The 14,438-nt window shown below is 52.2% G+C and overlaps 1 protein-coding gene across 1 annotated transcript in view; it reads left to right on the forward strand.

Annotated features, from left to right (window-relative positions):
• The window catches only part of Slc1a7 (solute carrier family 1 member 7), a 45,000-nt gene extending 31,997 nt beyond the window's left edge, over positions 1 to 13,003 (forward strand). The window contains exons 4-11 of the mRNA XM_074080103.1: positions 1,930 to 1,972; positions 4,315 to 4,537; positions 7,517 to 7,616; positions 8,317 to 8,550; positions 9,615 to 10,016; positions 10,638 to 10,772; positions 11,182 to 11,284; positions 11,914 to 13,003. Coding sequence (XP_073936204.1) covers positions 1,930 to 1,972; positions 4,315 to 4,537; positions 7,517 to 7,616; positions 8,317 to 8,550; positions 9,615 to 10,016; positions 10,638 to 10,772; positions 11,182 to 11,284; positions 11,914 to 12,132 — 1,459 coding nt within the window. The 3' untranslated portion in view covers positions 12,133 to 13,003. The remainder of the gene's footprint in view (positions 1 to 1,929; positions 1,973 to 4,314; positions 4,538 to 7,516; positions 7,617 to 8,316; positions 8,551 to 9,614; positions 10,017 to 10,637; positions 10,773 to 11,181; positions 11,285 to 11,913) is intronic.
• Positions 13,004 to 14,438: the final 1,435 nt, after the last annotated feature.

A 14,438-nucleotide genomic window follows, 5' to 3' on the forward strand; every position in this document is an offset into this window, starting at 1 on the left:
TCCAGCTGGTCACAGGCGGGCAGGACAGGTGAACCACTGCATCCTGGTAGGTGTGCCATCTGTCCCAGGCACTAACTCCGCTCTGTGCCTCAGGTCCATTTTATGACAGAGGTTCTTGTAGACAGCTGCAATTCTGGTGGCAAAAATCTGCCTATAATTCATGGGGGACAAAACTTATTTAAGCTTCTGAGATCCCAGTTCCTGGGCATCTTTCAGTCATTTTCCCCTTGAGTGTTACCGCTTTGTGATCCATTCATTTAAGCAGCAAATATTTGTAAGTGCCTACCCCTGTTTCCAGTGCTGGGGACACAGCAGGGAGCTGATATCCTGGTGACAGAAGCAAGGACAAGATTTGTAACAGCTCTTCATAGATTTAGGATGCTGACATTTGGTCCTTAGTCTTCCTAGTTTCTCATTTGCTTTATAATACCATTTGTAGTGCAATCTAATTGTAATCTGTTTTAGCATCTTGCTTTTTTTTTTAGCTTCTCATTTTGGCATAATTTTAGGATTATAGAAGTTTTCGAAGACAAGAGAGATGCCACACACTCTACCCCAGGTCCCTAGGATGTTAGTATCTTATGTAACGGTGGTACTTTTGTCAAATCTGAGAAACTGAATTGGTACAACACTGTTAACTAAATCACAGACTTCATTTGGATTTCACCAGCTTCTCCACTAATGCCGTTTCTTTTTTCCTGTTCCAGATCAATCCAGGGTGCCATGTTGCCCCTAGGAATTTCTTCATTTTAATGTAGTTAAACCAATTGTGCTTTTTTGCTCATTTTGTTCTTAGACAGTCCTTCCATACTCTGAGAGATGATAAAATAGTTACCTCTGTTTCCTTTAGCTTTTTATGGTTTCATTTTTTAAAAATTACTATTTCTTGAAAGCATCTGGAATTTATTTTTGTGTAAGGTGTTAAATAAGGATCATGATTATTTTTTCAAATGGTGACCTATATGGTTCTCATAATGAATCATTTGGTTCCTGATTTTTCTTTTTTGTGGTACCAGGGTTTGAACTCAGGGCCTTGTGCTTGCTAGGCAGCAGTTCTACCACTTGAGCCACTCTGCCAGCCCTCAAAGCAACTTTTATCAAATATGAACTACTTAGCTGTGCCGGCTTCTGAGGCAGTGGTTATTCTTTTGATGGCTGTGTATGAATCACAATGTGCTGAGGGTTATGTCTTTTTGGCATGTTTTTGTTTCTGGTAGGACAAGACCCCTCCAACCTTTTGCTTTACAATGAAATATTAATAAAAATACAGTCAGCCCTCCGTATCCATGGGTTTCTTATCCATGGATCAAAAATATTTGGGGGGAAAATTGCACCTGTACTGTAAATGTACAGACTTTTTTCTTGCCATTATTCCCTACACAGCAAAACAACTATTTACATTAGATTGATATTGTGTTAGGTATTGCAAGTAATCTAGAGGTGACTTAACAAATAGAGCAGGATGTGTTTAGGTTATGTGCAAATACTGCACCATTTTATACAAGGGACTTGAGCATCTCAGGTTTTGGCATCCATGGGATGAGGGGGATCCCAGAACCAATCCCTGAACCAAGGGATGACTGTAATGACTCCACTTAGATGCCAGGTCCTGTGCTGGGCCTGACTTGCCTTCAAGGGGGCCACCACCTGGGGGGAGGCAGAAAGGTCTACCACTTGGCTGAACTGCAGGGTAGAGCAGAGGTGACCTGCACAGTGAAGGCCTTGGGTCTCTCTGGGAAGTGGCATATGAACTGTGGCTGATTTGAGTGCCACTAAACCAAGCAGAGAGAGCAGTGTGAACAGAGGCCTGGAGCTAGGGAAGGACAGGGCAAGATCAGGGAGCCCTGAGTGCTGGAGGTCAGTGTCAGGAGGTAAGACTGAGGGCAGGTGCTGGCTCTTGAATTCCTCAACTGCTGACTCTCTTCCCAGGAATATGTTCCCTGCCAACCTGGTGGAAGCCACATTCAAACAGGTGAGCGGGTCTCCAGACAATGGAGGGGAAGGGGCAGGAGGAGCAGGCAAGTGAGGCCAGCCTGGACCCTGCAGAAAAGAGACAGGTTGGTCCAGCTAGCCTCCCTGTCTCGTGGAAGGCCATGTGGAGGAAGAGGGAGGGTTGGGGAGGACCTAGAACCTTACAGTCTCCCATGGTCACATGACCACACCCCTGTCCTTGTTTCAGTCATAATGAAGAAACATTACAGGGCGGGCATAAGCCTCTGTTCAGAGCCTGCTCAGCATAGATGTCCCACTGAGGCTCAGGCATTTGCCCTCTCATCATCCTCACTGTAAACCCACACTGAGGTGGAATTAGTCCATTTCCTGGATGAGGAAACTGAGGCTTAGAGGATTAGATAACCTGCTGAAGATTAGACCAGTAGTAAATGACAAGATAGTAGGTAAACCCAGGCCTGTCTGCCTTCTATACCAGTTTTCACTCTTTCTAAACAATAATCCCCCAAGAATAATAGTAATGTTCACTGTAGAAAACTAGAAAAATACTAAAATACATAAAGAAAAACATGAAAATCATGTCTGTTTCAGGATCTAGCAATAGTGGTAGCAGATGGTACATTTCTAATCTTTCTGCTTTGCATAAATTTATTTTTAAAAACCAAATTAGGATAGTCCATACTCATAGTGCACACAGTTTGTATCTTGCTTTTTTTGCTCCCATTATAGCATGAGCATGTTCCAGAACTGCTCAAAGTTTGTTGAAAGCACAACATTCGGTGGAGATGGTCATTTATTTACCCATTCCCTTGAGGACAGTCCTCTGGGTTGTTGTCAAAGCTTTGCCTTTTTAGGAACTGTAGTGAGCACCCGTGTGCCTCAGTGTTTGTCTGCACTTCTAATACCGTGCAGTTCTCTTCCCCCTTCTCACGTCAGCTATTTGGGTGACACAACCCAGCAAGTGTTTCTGGAACACCATCCCTGGGTGGGGCCTGTGTTGGGCTGGGGACACAAAGGAGGCGGCTGAGGGTTGGGAAGGAGGCTCCAAAGTGAGCATCCGTGAAAGCTAGAGACGTCACTAACATCTTGAGTCTTTACTATGAAGCGAGCCCAGCGTGCAGGGCCCCGAATGCGAGGCTAGGGAATTTGGATTTTACACCAATTGTGATAGAGCGTTATTGAAGGTAACAAAGAGACAGTTACTCTGTTTAGTACCTGTTGGGAATAACCTTTTTTCTTTTGGAAAACTCCCACTCATCCCTCAAGACCCAAATTAAGTGTTCCCTTCTCTGTGAAGCTGTCTGACTCTTCCAGGCAGAGTTACTACCTCCCCAAGGCTCTCAGTAGAAAATGTATGTGGTTCTTTTTTTTTTCCCTTGTAGCACTGAGGTTTGAACTCAGGGCCTCACATGCTTGCTAGGTAAGCACTCTACCACTTGAGCCACACATCCAGCCCTTTTTGCATTAGGTTCTTTTTTCGGATAGGGTTTTACTGTTTTGTCTGAACTGGTGGCCTTGGATCGTGATCTTGCTACCTATATACCTCCCAAGTTACTAGGATTCCAAGGGTGAATGACCAAAGCCTACCTTGGTTCATTTTTATATTCCTGGCACCCAGCACTCAGTGTTAACTTCGGGATGCTGTTGCTGCTGGTGGTGGTAAGCAGTAATGCTCACAATGGGCTATGAATCATTGAAAGCACTTTATATACAGTGTATCATTTGTGTATATTGTATCATTTAATCCTGTGAGGTATGAGGTATTATGAGGAAAATGAAGCAGAGAACTGAGGCCCTCTGTATTTCCTGAGTTTTTCTTCCTTCCCCCCAAAAGCCTTACCTTATTGAGAGTGTGATGTTGAAGAGTAAAGGAAGCCCCTTAGTTTAGGCTCCTGGGACCTGAGGAATGTGGGGGGAAACCTGGGAATGCCCTGGGGGCAAAGGAGGACCGGAGTAGCTCAGGCAGCTCAGCTCTTCCTGGCTGACCTTTATAGAGCAGGCCTGGGCAAGCGAGCTTTCTCAAAGAGCAGGCCATGTGTCCGTCAGGTGGACAAAAGTGCTGGCTGACCTTCAGGTGGGTGGGTACTGGCTGGTTGGAAGGGGATACATGGGTGTTGAGATGGATGGATGGTTAGAGAGGGAGCTAGGTACACAGAGAGGGCTGGGGAGTATGGAGATAGACAAAAGAATCTCCAATTTCTTTTGGGTTAAGAATTGACAATCATCTTTGCCACCTACCTCACAAGGTACTGTCAATTGACTAGGATAGACATTGACACAAACATGATTTTGAGATGTTTTGGGGTTGATATTCATAACAGCAATGGGTCATGACTCCTTTCTGGTTGGGGTGTTGCCCAATAGTACCGCACCAAGACCACTCCAGTTGTCAAGTCCCCCAGAGTGGTCCCAGAAGAGGCCCCTCCTCGACGAATCTTTGTCTATGGGGTCCAGGAAGAGAATGGCTCTCATGTGCAGAACTTTGCCCTGGACCTGACCCCACCACCTGAGGTCGTTTACAAGTCGGAACCTGGCACCAGCGATGGCATGAATGTGCTGGGCATCGTCATCTTCTCTGCCACCATGGGTAGGTGTTGCCCCCGCCCCCGGCAGTGCCCTGGAGCCTTCCTCTCCTATCCGATAGAGTGGCGCAAGCTCCCATCCCTTTCTGAGAGCTGATCCCATTCCCATTCTGGGAGCTGATTTGCTCCCTGAGAGACATTGGTCCTCTCTCTTCTTTTGTGTCCTAGCTCCCTCCCAGTGCCCTGTCCCTGGACCTTTTATTGAGGTCCTGAGATAACCCGCTGAGGGGTTGTCACTGTTTATTAAAGCCTTCCCCCATTCCCCACCCACACAGCTTCTCCCTGGCCACCTCTCTCTTCAGAGCTGTGCCATTTCTTGGAGCCCACAGTGGCTCCCTGATCACACCCTTCCCTTTGCTATTCTTCTCAGTGTCCCCAAAGCCCCAACCACAGCTGATTTACCATAAAGCTATTAAGGACAAATCTCAGGGTTATTTGTACAGCACCTTCTGAGGCCTACATCTTTTTCCTTTTTAATTCTTGTTCTTTTTTCTTTCTCTCTCTCTCTTTTTTTTTTGGCAGCTCTGGGGTTTTGAACTCAGGGCCTTATACTTGCTAGGCAGGTGCTCTACCACTTGAGCCACAAGTCCAGCTTAATTCTTGTTCTTAAAGAGATCCCTAAATCATATAGCTTCAGACTCCACAAAACCTAAAGATGTGCTCTGCCTGCAGTGCCCTCCCCAAACCTTTTTTTCTTTTTAGGGGCAACTACTAACCCACCAGCACTGGCCAGCACCCTGGGGTGGTTGCCTCCTGCTTTCCCAACTTCCCCACTATCAAGCCTCATCATCTTTCTGGCTGCTCATGCAGGACAGCCTGCTCGCTTTCCACCTGGCCTCTGTCACAGCCCTGCATCCAACCCCCGACAGGCCCACCTCCCAGGTTTCTCCCCTGCTGCCACCAACACCCTGGTTACTGCAAACGCTACCTAAAGAATCCTCTGCACCATGCTCTGTCCACTGCAGAGCTCAGTGACCTGGCCAGGCTGCCTCCTGTCTCTTGCAGTCCTGCCACCCCAGCCTCTCCAAGGGCCTCCTTCTCCCCTCAGCGGCTGCTCTGGCCCCTTCCTCCCTGTCTCCATTCTTATCCTCCAGGGCCCCCCACAAACATCAGGAAGGTAATCCCACCCCAAGACCATGTCAGGTGCCCCTACGCTCACATTGTCTACTCCTTGATAAGCACAAGACCCTGTCGCATTAACCTCCGTTGGTCCAGCATATAGTGTCTCCACAGCAGCCGGGTCAGCTCTGCTTGTTCCCCTTTGGCCTCAAGCCCAAAGTGACTGACCAGAGTAGGGCTCAGTGAACCCTGCTGGAGAGATGGGTGGCTGGTGGGTAAATGGATGGATGATGATGGATAATAGATGTGATTACCTAGGCCAAAATGCCAGGCCTAAAGAGAGGCCGGGACTGGGGTGTGCACCTCTGATAGCCAGCCCTTACCTGGACATCCTCCCACCCCACCCTCAGCTTCTCTGAAGGATGGGAACAGAAAGAGGACATTTATTGGTCAAGCAAAAGAACCTCTTGAGACTACGTGCACTCAGGTGTGACTCTTTGTGTTCGTAAGTATGAACCACATTAGCGTGCACCATACCTGTGAATGCCTGTCTCCGTCTGTGCCCACACTTGCTGGTGCCCGGATCCATGGTACCCATATCACTGTGCGACACTGCTCTGAACGGAGCTTTCTTAGGTTCCTCATCCCAAGTGTTGGGATGTGACAGGTCTCCTTGTCCTTGCCAAGTCTGGGGCACACTAGCTCCCATCCAGCCGCAACCCTTGGACACCCCCAGAAATACTGAAGTGGAGGCTGGCAAATAACCTGAGGAGGGATGGAGCCCTCAGGGAACACCTGGGTCTGCATCAGCCAGGCTTTAAAGGTTAGACAGACAGGGCCAACTCAGTGTCATCTCCAACTCTGGCCCCTCCCACCCAGGGAGGGGCCCCCCTTCACTCCATCACCACAGAGACTGTAGGAACAGAGCCCTTCCCTGGAGTCTCACAGGCCAGGGTTGGAAGCTCCATACTGTCACTCTCTGCCTGATCTAGCTACTGAACCCCCTGAGCACTGGGGCATGACCTTCAGGAGGGTGGCCTCAAAGTGTACTCTGTGGCCCACGTTGGCTTCACCATGAGGACAGCAGTCACACAGCTGTCCTTTCAAGACGCCATGGTGTTGCTTCCTCTCCCGGAGCTCACCCATAGAGCAGTTCATATGTGCACCTTCCACGTGTCACCCCAGAGCTGAAGGAAAACCCAGAATCAGGGATGGCTTTTTGTCATCCTCCACACAATAGTTTTTGTTGGGCGTCCACCATAGGCCAGCTAAGGAGCTGTAGTTCTTGGGCTTACGGAAGAAGGATGGCAGACAAAGGGGAGAAAATAGTTGCAGGTTGTAACAAGCCAAGGGAAGGACTTGGGGATGAGGAAGGTAAGAAATGGGGAGTGTGGAGGGGCTTCCAGGTCTCTTGGGCCAGTGTTCCAGGCATTGGAAACTGCGGGGACAAGGACCCTGAGGCACTGAAGAGCTTGACATATTCTAGAACTCTGAAGAGGGGCCCATGGGCTGGGACATGGGAAGCAAGAGAAGAGAACAGAGCAAGGCCGGAGCTGTGGGGAGCTCTGGGAACTTGGTTATAGTCCAAGGTCATAGGAAGCAGGGAAAGCACACCGTAAGATGGGACAGTGTGTGTCTGGCGGGGCACATACATGTCAACAGGAGTAGTTTTACCTGCTGCTGTGTGGAGAACAGGTTAGAGAGGTGGGAGAGATGAGACCCTGAAGGACCCAGAGGTGGAGGAGGCTGCGAAGGAGAGAAAGGAGTGGAGGGCACATGCCAGCACATCAAAGGCTGCTGGGGTATCAGCCAGGGCCAGACCACATATGTGTGTGAGTCTGTCCCTGCTTTGCTATGGCAAGCCTGTACCCTGTCCTGCTGGGCCTACAGGTGTGCCCTTGTGTCTTGGCTGTGTGTCTCTACAGGCATCATGCTGGGCCGCATGGGTGACAATGGGGCCCCCCTGGTCAGCTTCTGCCAGTGCCTCAATGAGTCTGTCATGAAGATCGTGGCGGTGGCTGTGTGGTAAGTCTCCTCCAAAGAGGGTTCTCCTACTCCATCCACTCCCCAGTCCTGGGTGGGTGAAGGGACACTGTGGTCCAGTCTGCTCTGTCCTCTGCTTGCTGAGAACAGCAGAGAGCTATATAGAGGGCTCCGTGGGGCCTGGAGCTTCCAAGGCTACCTGTGTTTTGCCTGGATCTCCCAGCCCTGACCTGGCCTAGTTCCAGCTCTGGGCCTTACTCCTGGCCCTGTGTGGAGGACAGCTAAGTGATCAGCCTAGCTGTCATGCCCAAGCCATGGAGCCTCCTCAGCTCAGCTCTCAGGCAAAGGATGCACTGGAAGTGAGAACCAGCTGCCATTCCTGATTCAGAATCAGAGGTTAGGAATGGTCTAGGCAGGGAGGCATGTAGAGGCCTGCCTGAAGTCACCCAAGGAGCTGTGGTGCTGCTGGGACTGACATGGGGGCCTTCTGAGGGCAGGGACACCCCTCAGAGGCACAGAGGACAAAGGCAGAGGGGTGTGAGGGTTGCGGTGGTTGAGGGTAAGGGTATTAGTGATGCCATGTGCCTGGTCCCAGGCTGGGGACCTCGGTTACACAGTCTCATTCGGTCCTCATGATTGCCTTGGGAGACTCAGAGGTCAGGCTGTGTGATAATGCAGTGACAAGGCCGGGATGGGAGCTTGCCTGCCTGGCACCGAGCTGGGGCTGCCCTACCACCTGCAGGTACTTCCCTTTTGGCATTGTGTTCCTCATCGCTGGCAAGATCCTGGAGATGGATGACCCCAAGGCTGTTGGAAAGAAGCTGGGCTTCTATGCCATCACTGTGGTGTGTGGGCTGATGGTCCACGGCCTCTTCATCCTGCCCCTGCTCTACTTCTTCATTACCAAGAAGAACCCCATTGTCTTCATCCGCGGCATCCTCCAAGCCCTGCTTATTGCACTGGCCACCTCATCCAGGTAGCCCTGGGGTGGGGCAGGGGAATGCAGCACTGTCCATCTGTCCAGGCCTCATTTGTCCACAGCTGTAGAACCACAGAACCTGGTCCACTTCACAAACCCAGGGATGGTGGCAATACAGTGGTAACGAGACCTAGTTTAGGATTTAATGCTTGAGGCCCCTCTCTGGCAACAATCCCTAAAGTTCACTCGCCGCAAATGGAGTGAACTTCTTTGCCCCCTGGGGAAGAGAGCTGTAGTCTGATGAAGATTGCTGCTGCTTTCCTGGCCCCAAACTGCTGTAAGGGGCTCTGCCTGTTCACTGTTGCTGGGATGTCCTGGCTTGGGGCCGTTTCATCCTGGGCAGTGGTTCTGTAGTGCACTTGGCTGTGTAATGGTGGGGAGTCACTTAGCCTCCCTGAGCCTCAGTGGCCCCATACTCAGACAGGGATAATTTTAGCCTCTGCCTCACAAGGCTGCTGTAGAGGCTGGGATAATCTGCTCAAGATGAGGAAGACAGTGGGGTCAGATGAACCCATGCCTGGCCTTGAGGACTCCACACTACAGCTGGGTGCAGAGAACCTCAGGGTGGTGCAAGGCACGCTGCTGGTCAGTGGGAAGGAAGGCAGTGGTCAGCTACTGAGCATTTGGCCCTGTGAGGAAAGTGTGTTCTCTCCACAGCAATTGTCTTAGCTCCATGTGGAGGAAGTTGCAAGGACCCAAGCCCATCTTTTGGGCCCACAGGTCTTTCTTTTCCTCCAACCCTCACTTCTCTTTCCTGGGCCTCAGCATCCCAGTCTGTGAAATGCCCACAGGTCTCACCCCTGCAGCAGACACAACTTCCAGGACTCAGTGCCAAGCCCTGGTCTAAACACTGAGTGGCTTGATCCTGCAATAGCTCTGTAGCCTGGGTACTGGGCAGGACAAAGAGTCCAAGGCCTCCAGGTGAAGGGACTTGCCAGAACCCTTTCTGGGAGGCTGGACTCTAGACTCAGGCAATCTGGCACAGAGCCCCTGCAGCTCTCCAATTCAGATATTCTTGGCCCAGCAGTGTGGCATGTGTCAGCCCTCATCTTCTAACTCAGGAAGGATCAAGTGAGAGGACAACAGAGCACTGGTGCACAGTGGGTGCTCTGCCTGTGGTCACTTCTCCAAGCCCAAGCAGACCCCATGTGTGCTCCAGCAAACTCCTATTCTATTTTGCTACAAGCTGCCCAGGGTGGGTGGCTTCCCATCAGAGGCCCTGACCCTGGGGGAGAGTGGTGGACAGACACTGGCCCCTCTGCCCATAGCTCAGCCACACTGCCCATCACCTTCAAGTGCCTTCTGGAGAACAATCACATCGACCGGCGTATTGCCCGCTTTGTGCTACCCGTGGGCGCCACCATCAATATGGATGGCACCGCACTCTATGAGGCTGTGGCCGCCATCTTCATTGCCCAGGTCAACAACTATGAGTTGGACTTTGGCCAGATCATCACCATCAGGTATGTCCTGACACCCATACTCTGAAAGAGTCTCTGAGGCCAGTGAGGGCAAGTAGCTCATGCCAGGCCACACAGCAAGTTCACTAGGGCTGGGACATGAGCCTGACCTCCAGGACTTGTGGATAGGAAGAGCCTGAGCTACACAGTTGGGCAGGATGGGAGATATAGGTGAGTACCAAGCAAGCAGAGGCCAGGGGCAAGGCTGAGACTGATGTGGCTGGAACTGAGGGCAGGGTGCTGGGGACAGGGGCAGAGGCCAAGGGGAGGCCTAATAGGCCTGACCCTGTAGTCCAAGCCCAGAGTGAGGCTGGGGTGCAGCCATGCTGGTTGACCAGCAGAATCTCTGGGTAGCTCTGGTAGCTACAGAAGCACAGTTCTAGACATGGGTTTCCCAGTTTCCTCAGGTTCTCCTGAGGCCGGGGATGGAGGTCATGTGAACCCAGAACTGTGAATAGGGACATGCTCCCCTGAGAACTCCCAGATGTAGCATTCCTAGCAACCTTCAGCCTGGTACAGTTGTCCCAGAGGCCTTGGCATTCTAGCCTCCTCCTTGCAGCCAGGGCCTTGGAATGAACCCTGCCCCTCCTGCTCCCTCTGCTCCTCTCCCCACTCCCCCTGCAGCATCACAGCCACTGCAGCCAGCATTGGAGCAGCTGGCATCCCCCAGGCTGGACTTGTCACCATGGTCATTGTGCTCACGTCTGTGGGACTGCCCACTGATGATATCAACCTCATCATTGCCGTGGACTGGGCTCTGTGAGTGCACTTGATCCCCACCCCAGCCCCACCTCTTGGCAAGGGCATCCGGCACAGTGGGAGTGTCTCACTCATCTACACAGGCCCAGCTGCATAATTTGGGGACCTAGAGTACAAAAATGAAAACAGGAGTCCCTTTGTTCAAAAGTTACAAAAAAGTTTAAGACTGCAACTGCAGAGCATTAAAACCAAGCCCAGCTGTCTAAGCACGGGACCTGTGCAGCACACAGTGTGCACCCATGAAGCCGGCCCTGTGTCACCTGCAATGCCAGCAAGGGGTGGCCTGAGCAGTGGCCTCCAGTCTTTGGGTAGAGCTTGGCCCTCTACCAACTCCCATTAAGATACCTGCCACTCACTGCTCACTCACTGCCCACTCACTGCCCACTCACTGCCCACCTTGCTTCACCAGCGACCGATTCCGCACCATGATTAACGTGCTGGGTGATGCACTGGCGGCGGGCATCATGGCCCACATCTGCCGAAAGGACTTTGCCCGGGACACCGGTGCTGAGGTGAGACCAGTGCCCCACCCCTCAGGACACCATAGATGGAGATAGGTAGGGTAGACAAGGTACCAGATCTTCCACCCAGGCTGGGGAGCCTTCAGCCACTCCCTCCACATCTCCAGGCCGGGCCTGGTCTCCTTGTTTGTGGGCGGTGTGACTAACTCCTCTCACAGCTATTGATTGAATACCTGCCAGGGCCAACACTGATCTGGAAGGAAGTGGTGGGAACGCAATGTAACAGCCTGTGCCCTGGGGAAGTCACACCCCCCTGTAGCACAGTGCTGGCCTATTAAGCAACTCAGATGTTTGCAGGACTGACTGATCTTCAGATTCCCTCCCTAGTCGTGTGTAGCAGGCTGCGTCCACCTCGTGGGGAGGAAACTGAGTCTCAGGCAGGGTTGCCACCAATTCCCTTGTTGGACCCTGAGGGTTAGGTCTCTCTGCTAACAAAGACAGCCTTAGCAGGACAGGAGGCAGAACAGCTTGGGAACTGGGGTCCACAGAGACGTGTGACCTGCTGAAGCCACTCAGCATGTCTGTAGGGAAATCCCTCCTGTGGTCTCAGCCCTGAGCCTGCTCTGCTCTACCCACCCTCAGACCCTTCTGCTGCTACCAAGGCCTGTTTCCCCCTCCAGAAACTGCCACCCTGTGAGACCAAGCCCGTGAGCCTCCAGGAGATTGTGGCAACCCAGCAGAACGGCTGTGTTAAGAGCGTGGCTGAGGCCTCGGAGCTGACCCTCGGCCCTGCCTGCCCCCACCACATCCCAGTACAGGTGGAGCAGGATGAGGAGCCGGCTACTGCCAGTCTGGATCACTGCACCATAGAGATCAGTGAGCTCGAGACCAATGTCTGAGCCTGCAGGCCAGGCCAGGCCTCCATGGTCAGGGACCAGGAGTCGGATCTGAACTAACAACTCATCTGAGCAGCCAGCAGAGGCCAGGTTCACACACTCTTCCCACTCTGAGAAGTTGAAATTAACCATTGGTGGAAAATGGGGTCTCAGAGAAGGGAAGACCATGGCAGGAAGCTCTCCAGAGTTCCATGGGTTGGCACAGCCCAATCCCTAACTGTGACAGTTTCTAAGGGGTGAGTCTTCAAGGGTACCAGGCAGGGATCATCTTCCCCACTTTATGGATGACAAGTTTGTGGTTAAAAACTAAAAACACTTGCCCAAGGTGTTGTGCAAGCAATGCCAGGGCAAGGATGCTAACTCAAGTCTCCTGGAGGACAGAATGCCTGCAGGGCCAGGTTCAGAGAGAGGCTCTGCTCCTCTCAGGATCCCCACAGCCAACACTGCTTCCAAGTTATGAGGATGTGATAACAATGTCCTGGTTTCTGTCCCAGCTGTGTCCAGGCCCGGGCCAGCCTCCAACCCCACCCCAAAGCATGTGGCCTCAACCAAACAGCTATTCTCAAGAGCAGGCCCATCCCACGGCCCAGACCCACTGCCTTCCACGTGCCCCAGCCGGCCCATCCCTGCCCACCAGCTACTTTGCAAAACTTACCTAATGTGAGGCAGGCATGTCTACTAGGGCTGGAAGGCCCCATGGACATATCCAGGCCACCTTCCCACAGGACAGGTGAGCAGGCCAGGCCCCAGGGTGGGAGGCTGAACCTTGGGTGATCTGACCATGCTATAATTGGTATCCTAGGGTCATTATGCCCCAAAGGTCTATGTGACAAAATTGAGTCAGCATTCCTATTCCTTTCTGTGTCTGCAAATTCGGTACTAACTAAATAAAGGTCTTTTGTTTTTCAAGTCTTGTGGATGTAGAGACCATACTCTGGACAGCACTTCTTTACAGGACTAATACAGGCTGTCATAGTATGGATGAGCCTATCCTAGTGGCCACAGGGAGGACAGGCCTGTCTGAGCTGTCACATGCAGAAGACAGAGTGCAAACTGGCCTGCCCAAGTGCCTATCTCAACAGGCCTCTGTGGCTGGAACTTGTCCAGGGGCCACAGTATGGACAGACCTCCCTGCCCCTGGCCTGGGCTCAGCTCTGCAGGCAAAGCCCTGAGATCAAGCCCTACAGAAGGAACAAATTTCATCCACACTTGCTATCTTTGGTGAGTGCTCTCCCTTAGAAAGGCGCTATGCCCAAGGACATTCTCCTCTTCCCAGGGTGCCTCCAGGAGGCCCGCAGGGCAACAGAAGGGCCCTGGATTCCCAGTGTGTTCTAGATGCGCCTTGGGGAGGAATCTTATACCAGGATGCCCATGAGGACACCAAGACCCAAGGAAGAGCCAGTCCTCCCCAAAGTCATTCAGAGAGTCAGGAGGGTACCTAGCCCCATCCCAACCCCCATCCTGAACTACACCCATCCTCTCCCAGCATCACAGTCTGAGGGGTACAGGTAGGAACTTTACCCCAGGACATATTCTCCCACTGTAGGCTGGGAGCTAGAAGGCCACACAAGTCATACGGCCTTTCTGAGGCCTAACCATCAAGGAGAAGGCAGGTGTTGAGCTATCAGTCACTCCCACCTCCACATGGATAAGGTCATTTGCCCCTTCCTTAGGTCATATCTCTACGATCCTTTGAGCAATCCAGTCTGTCCCACCTCAAGGCAGGAGCCTGCTCATTAGCGGACTTGATAGAAGTATACTTACACACCTCCAACTGCTTCCTGGGCATCTCAACCCACTGTGGGCAGAGGAAAAGCCCACCCATGGGGCTTTTCCTCACTCAGAGCTGGGTGCCACCTTCCGGCCGCTTCCTACCACAGACCCAACTCCATCCCCAAGTCAACTCTGCTCCAGCCCCCAGGTTTGCCTCTTGCCCCTTTTCACCTCTACAAACAGACCCCATCAGTAACAGCCTCTCGGTGCAAAGACAGTCCTCCAGGTGAGCCCTGAGCAGCCCAAAGGCTGGCAGGTTCTCCACTTGGATGCTCAGCTTCTGGGAATGTAGAGAGAGCTTACAGGCCCGATGAGTATGGTGGTCCCAGCCCTACCTGATGATTCCCACCCAACTGAGGGGCAATACACAGCAACTGCCACTAAGCCCCATCTCCCCAAACCTCTGCCTGTGTGATTCCTCTGGGGCCCCGATTGCTGCTGGGCTGGCCAGGGTACTATGGGGCTTGTATTCTGCCCACCGTGAGCAAACGCCGGCCCAGCACCTGGCTGGAAGCACACACAGACACTGCCATGGC

This window comes from Castor canadensis, chromosome 7 (genome assembly GCF_047511655.1).
Source record: "Castor canadensis chromosome 7, mCasCan1.hap1v2, whole genome shotgun sequence".
In the NCBI taxonomy this organism is placed as follows: domain Eukaryota; kingdom Metazoa; phylum Chordata; class Mammalia; order Rodentia; family Castoridae; genus Castor; species Castor canadensis.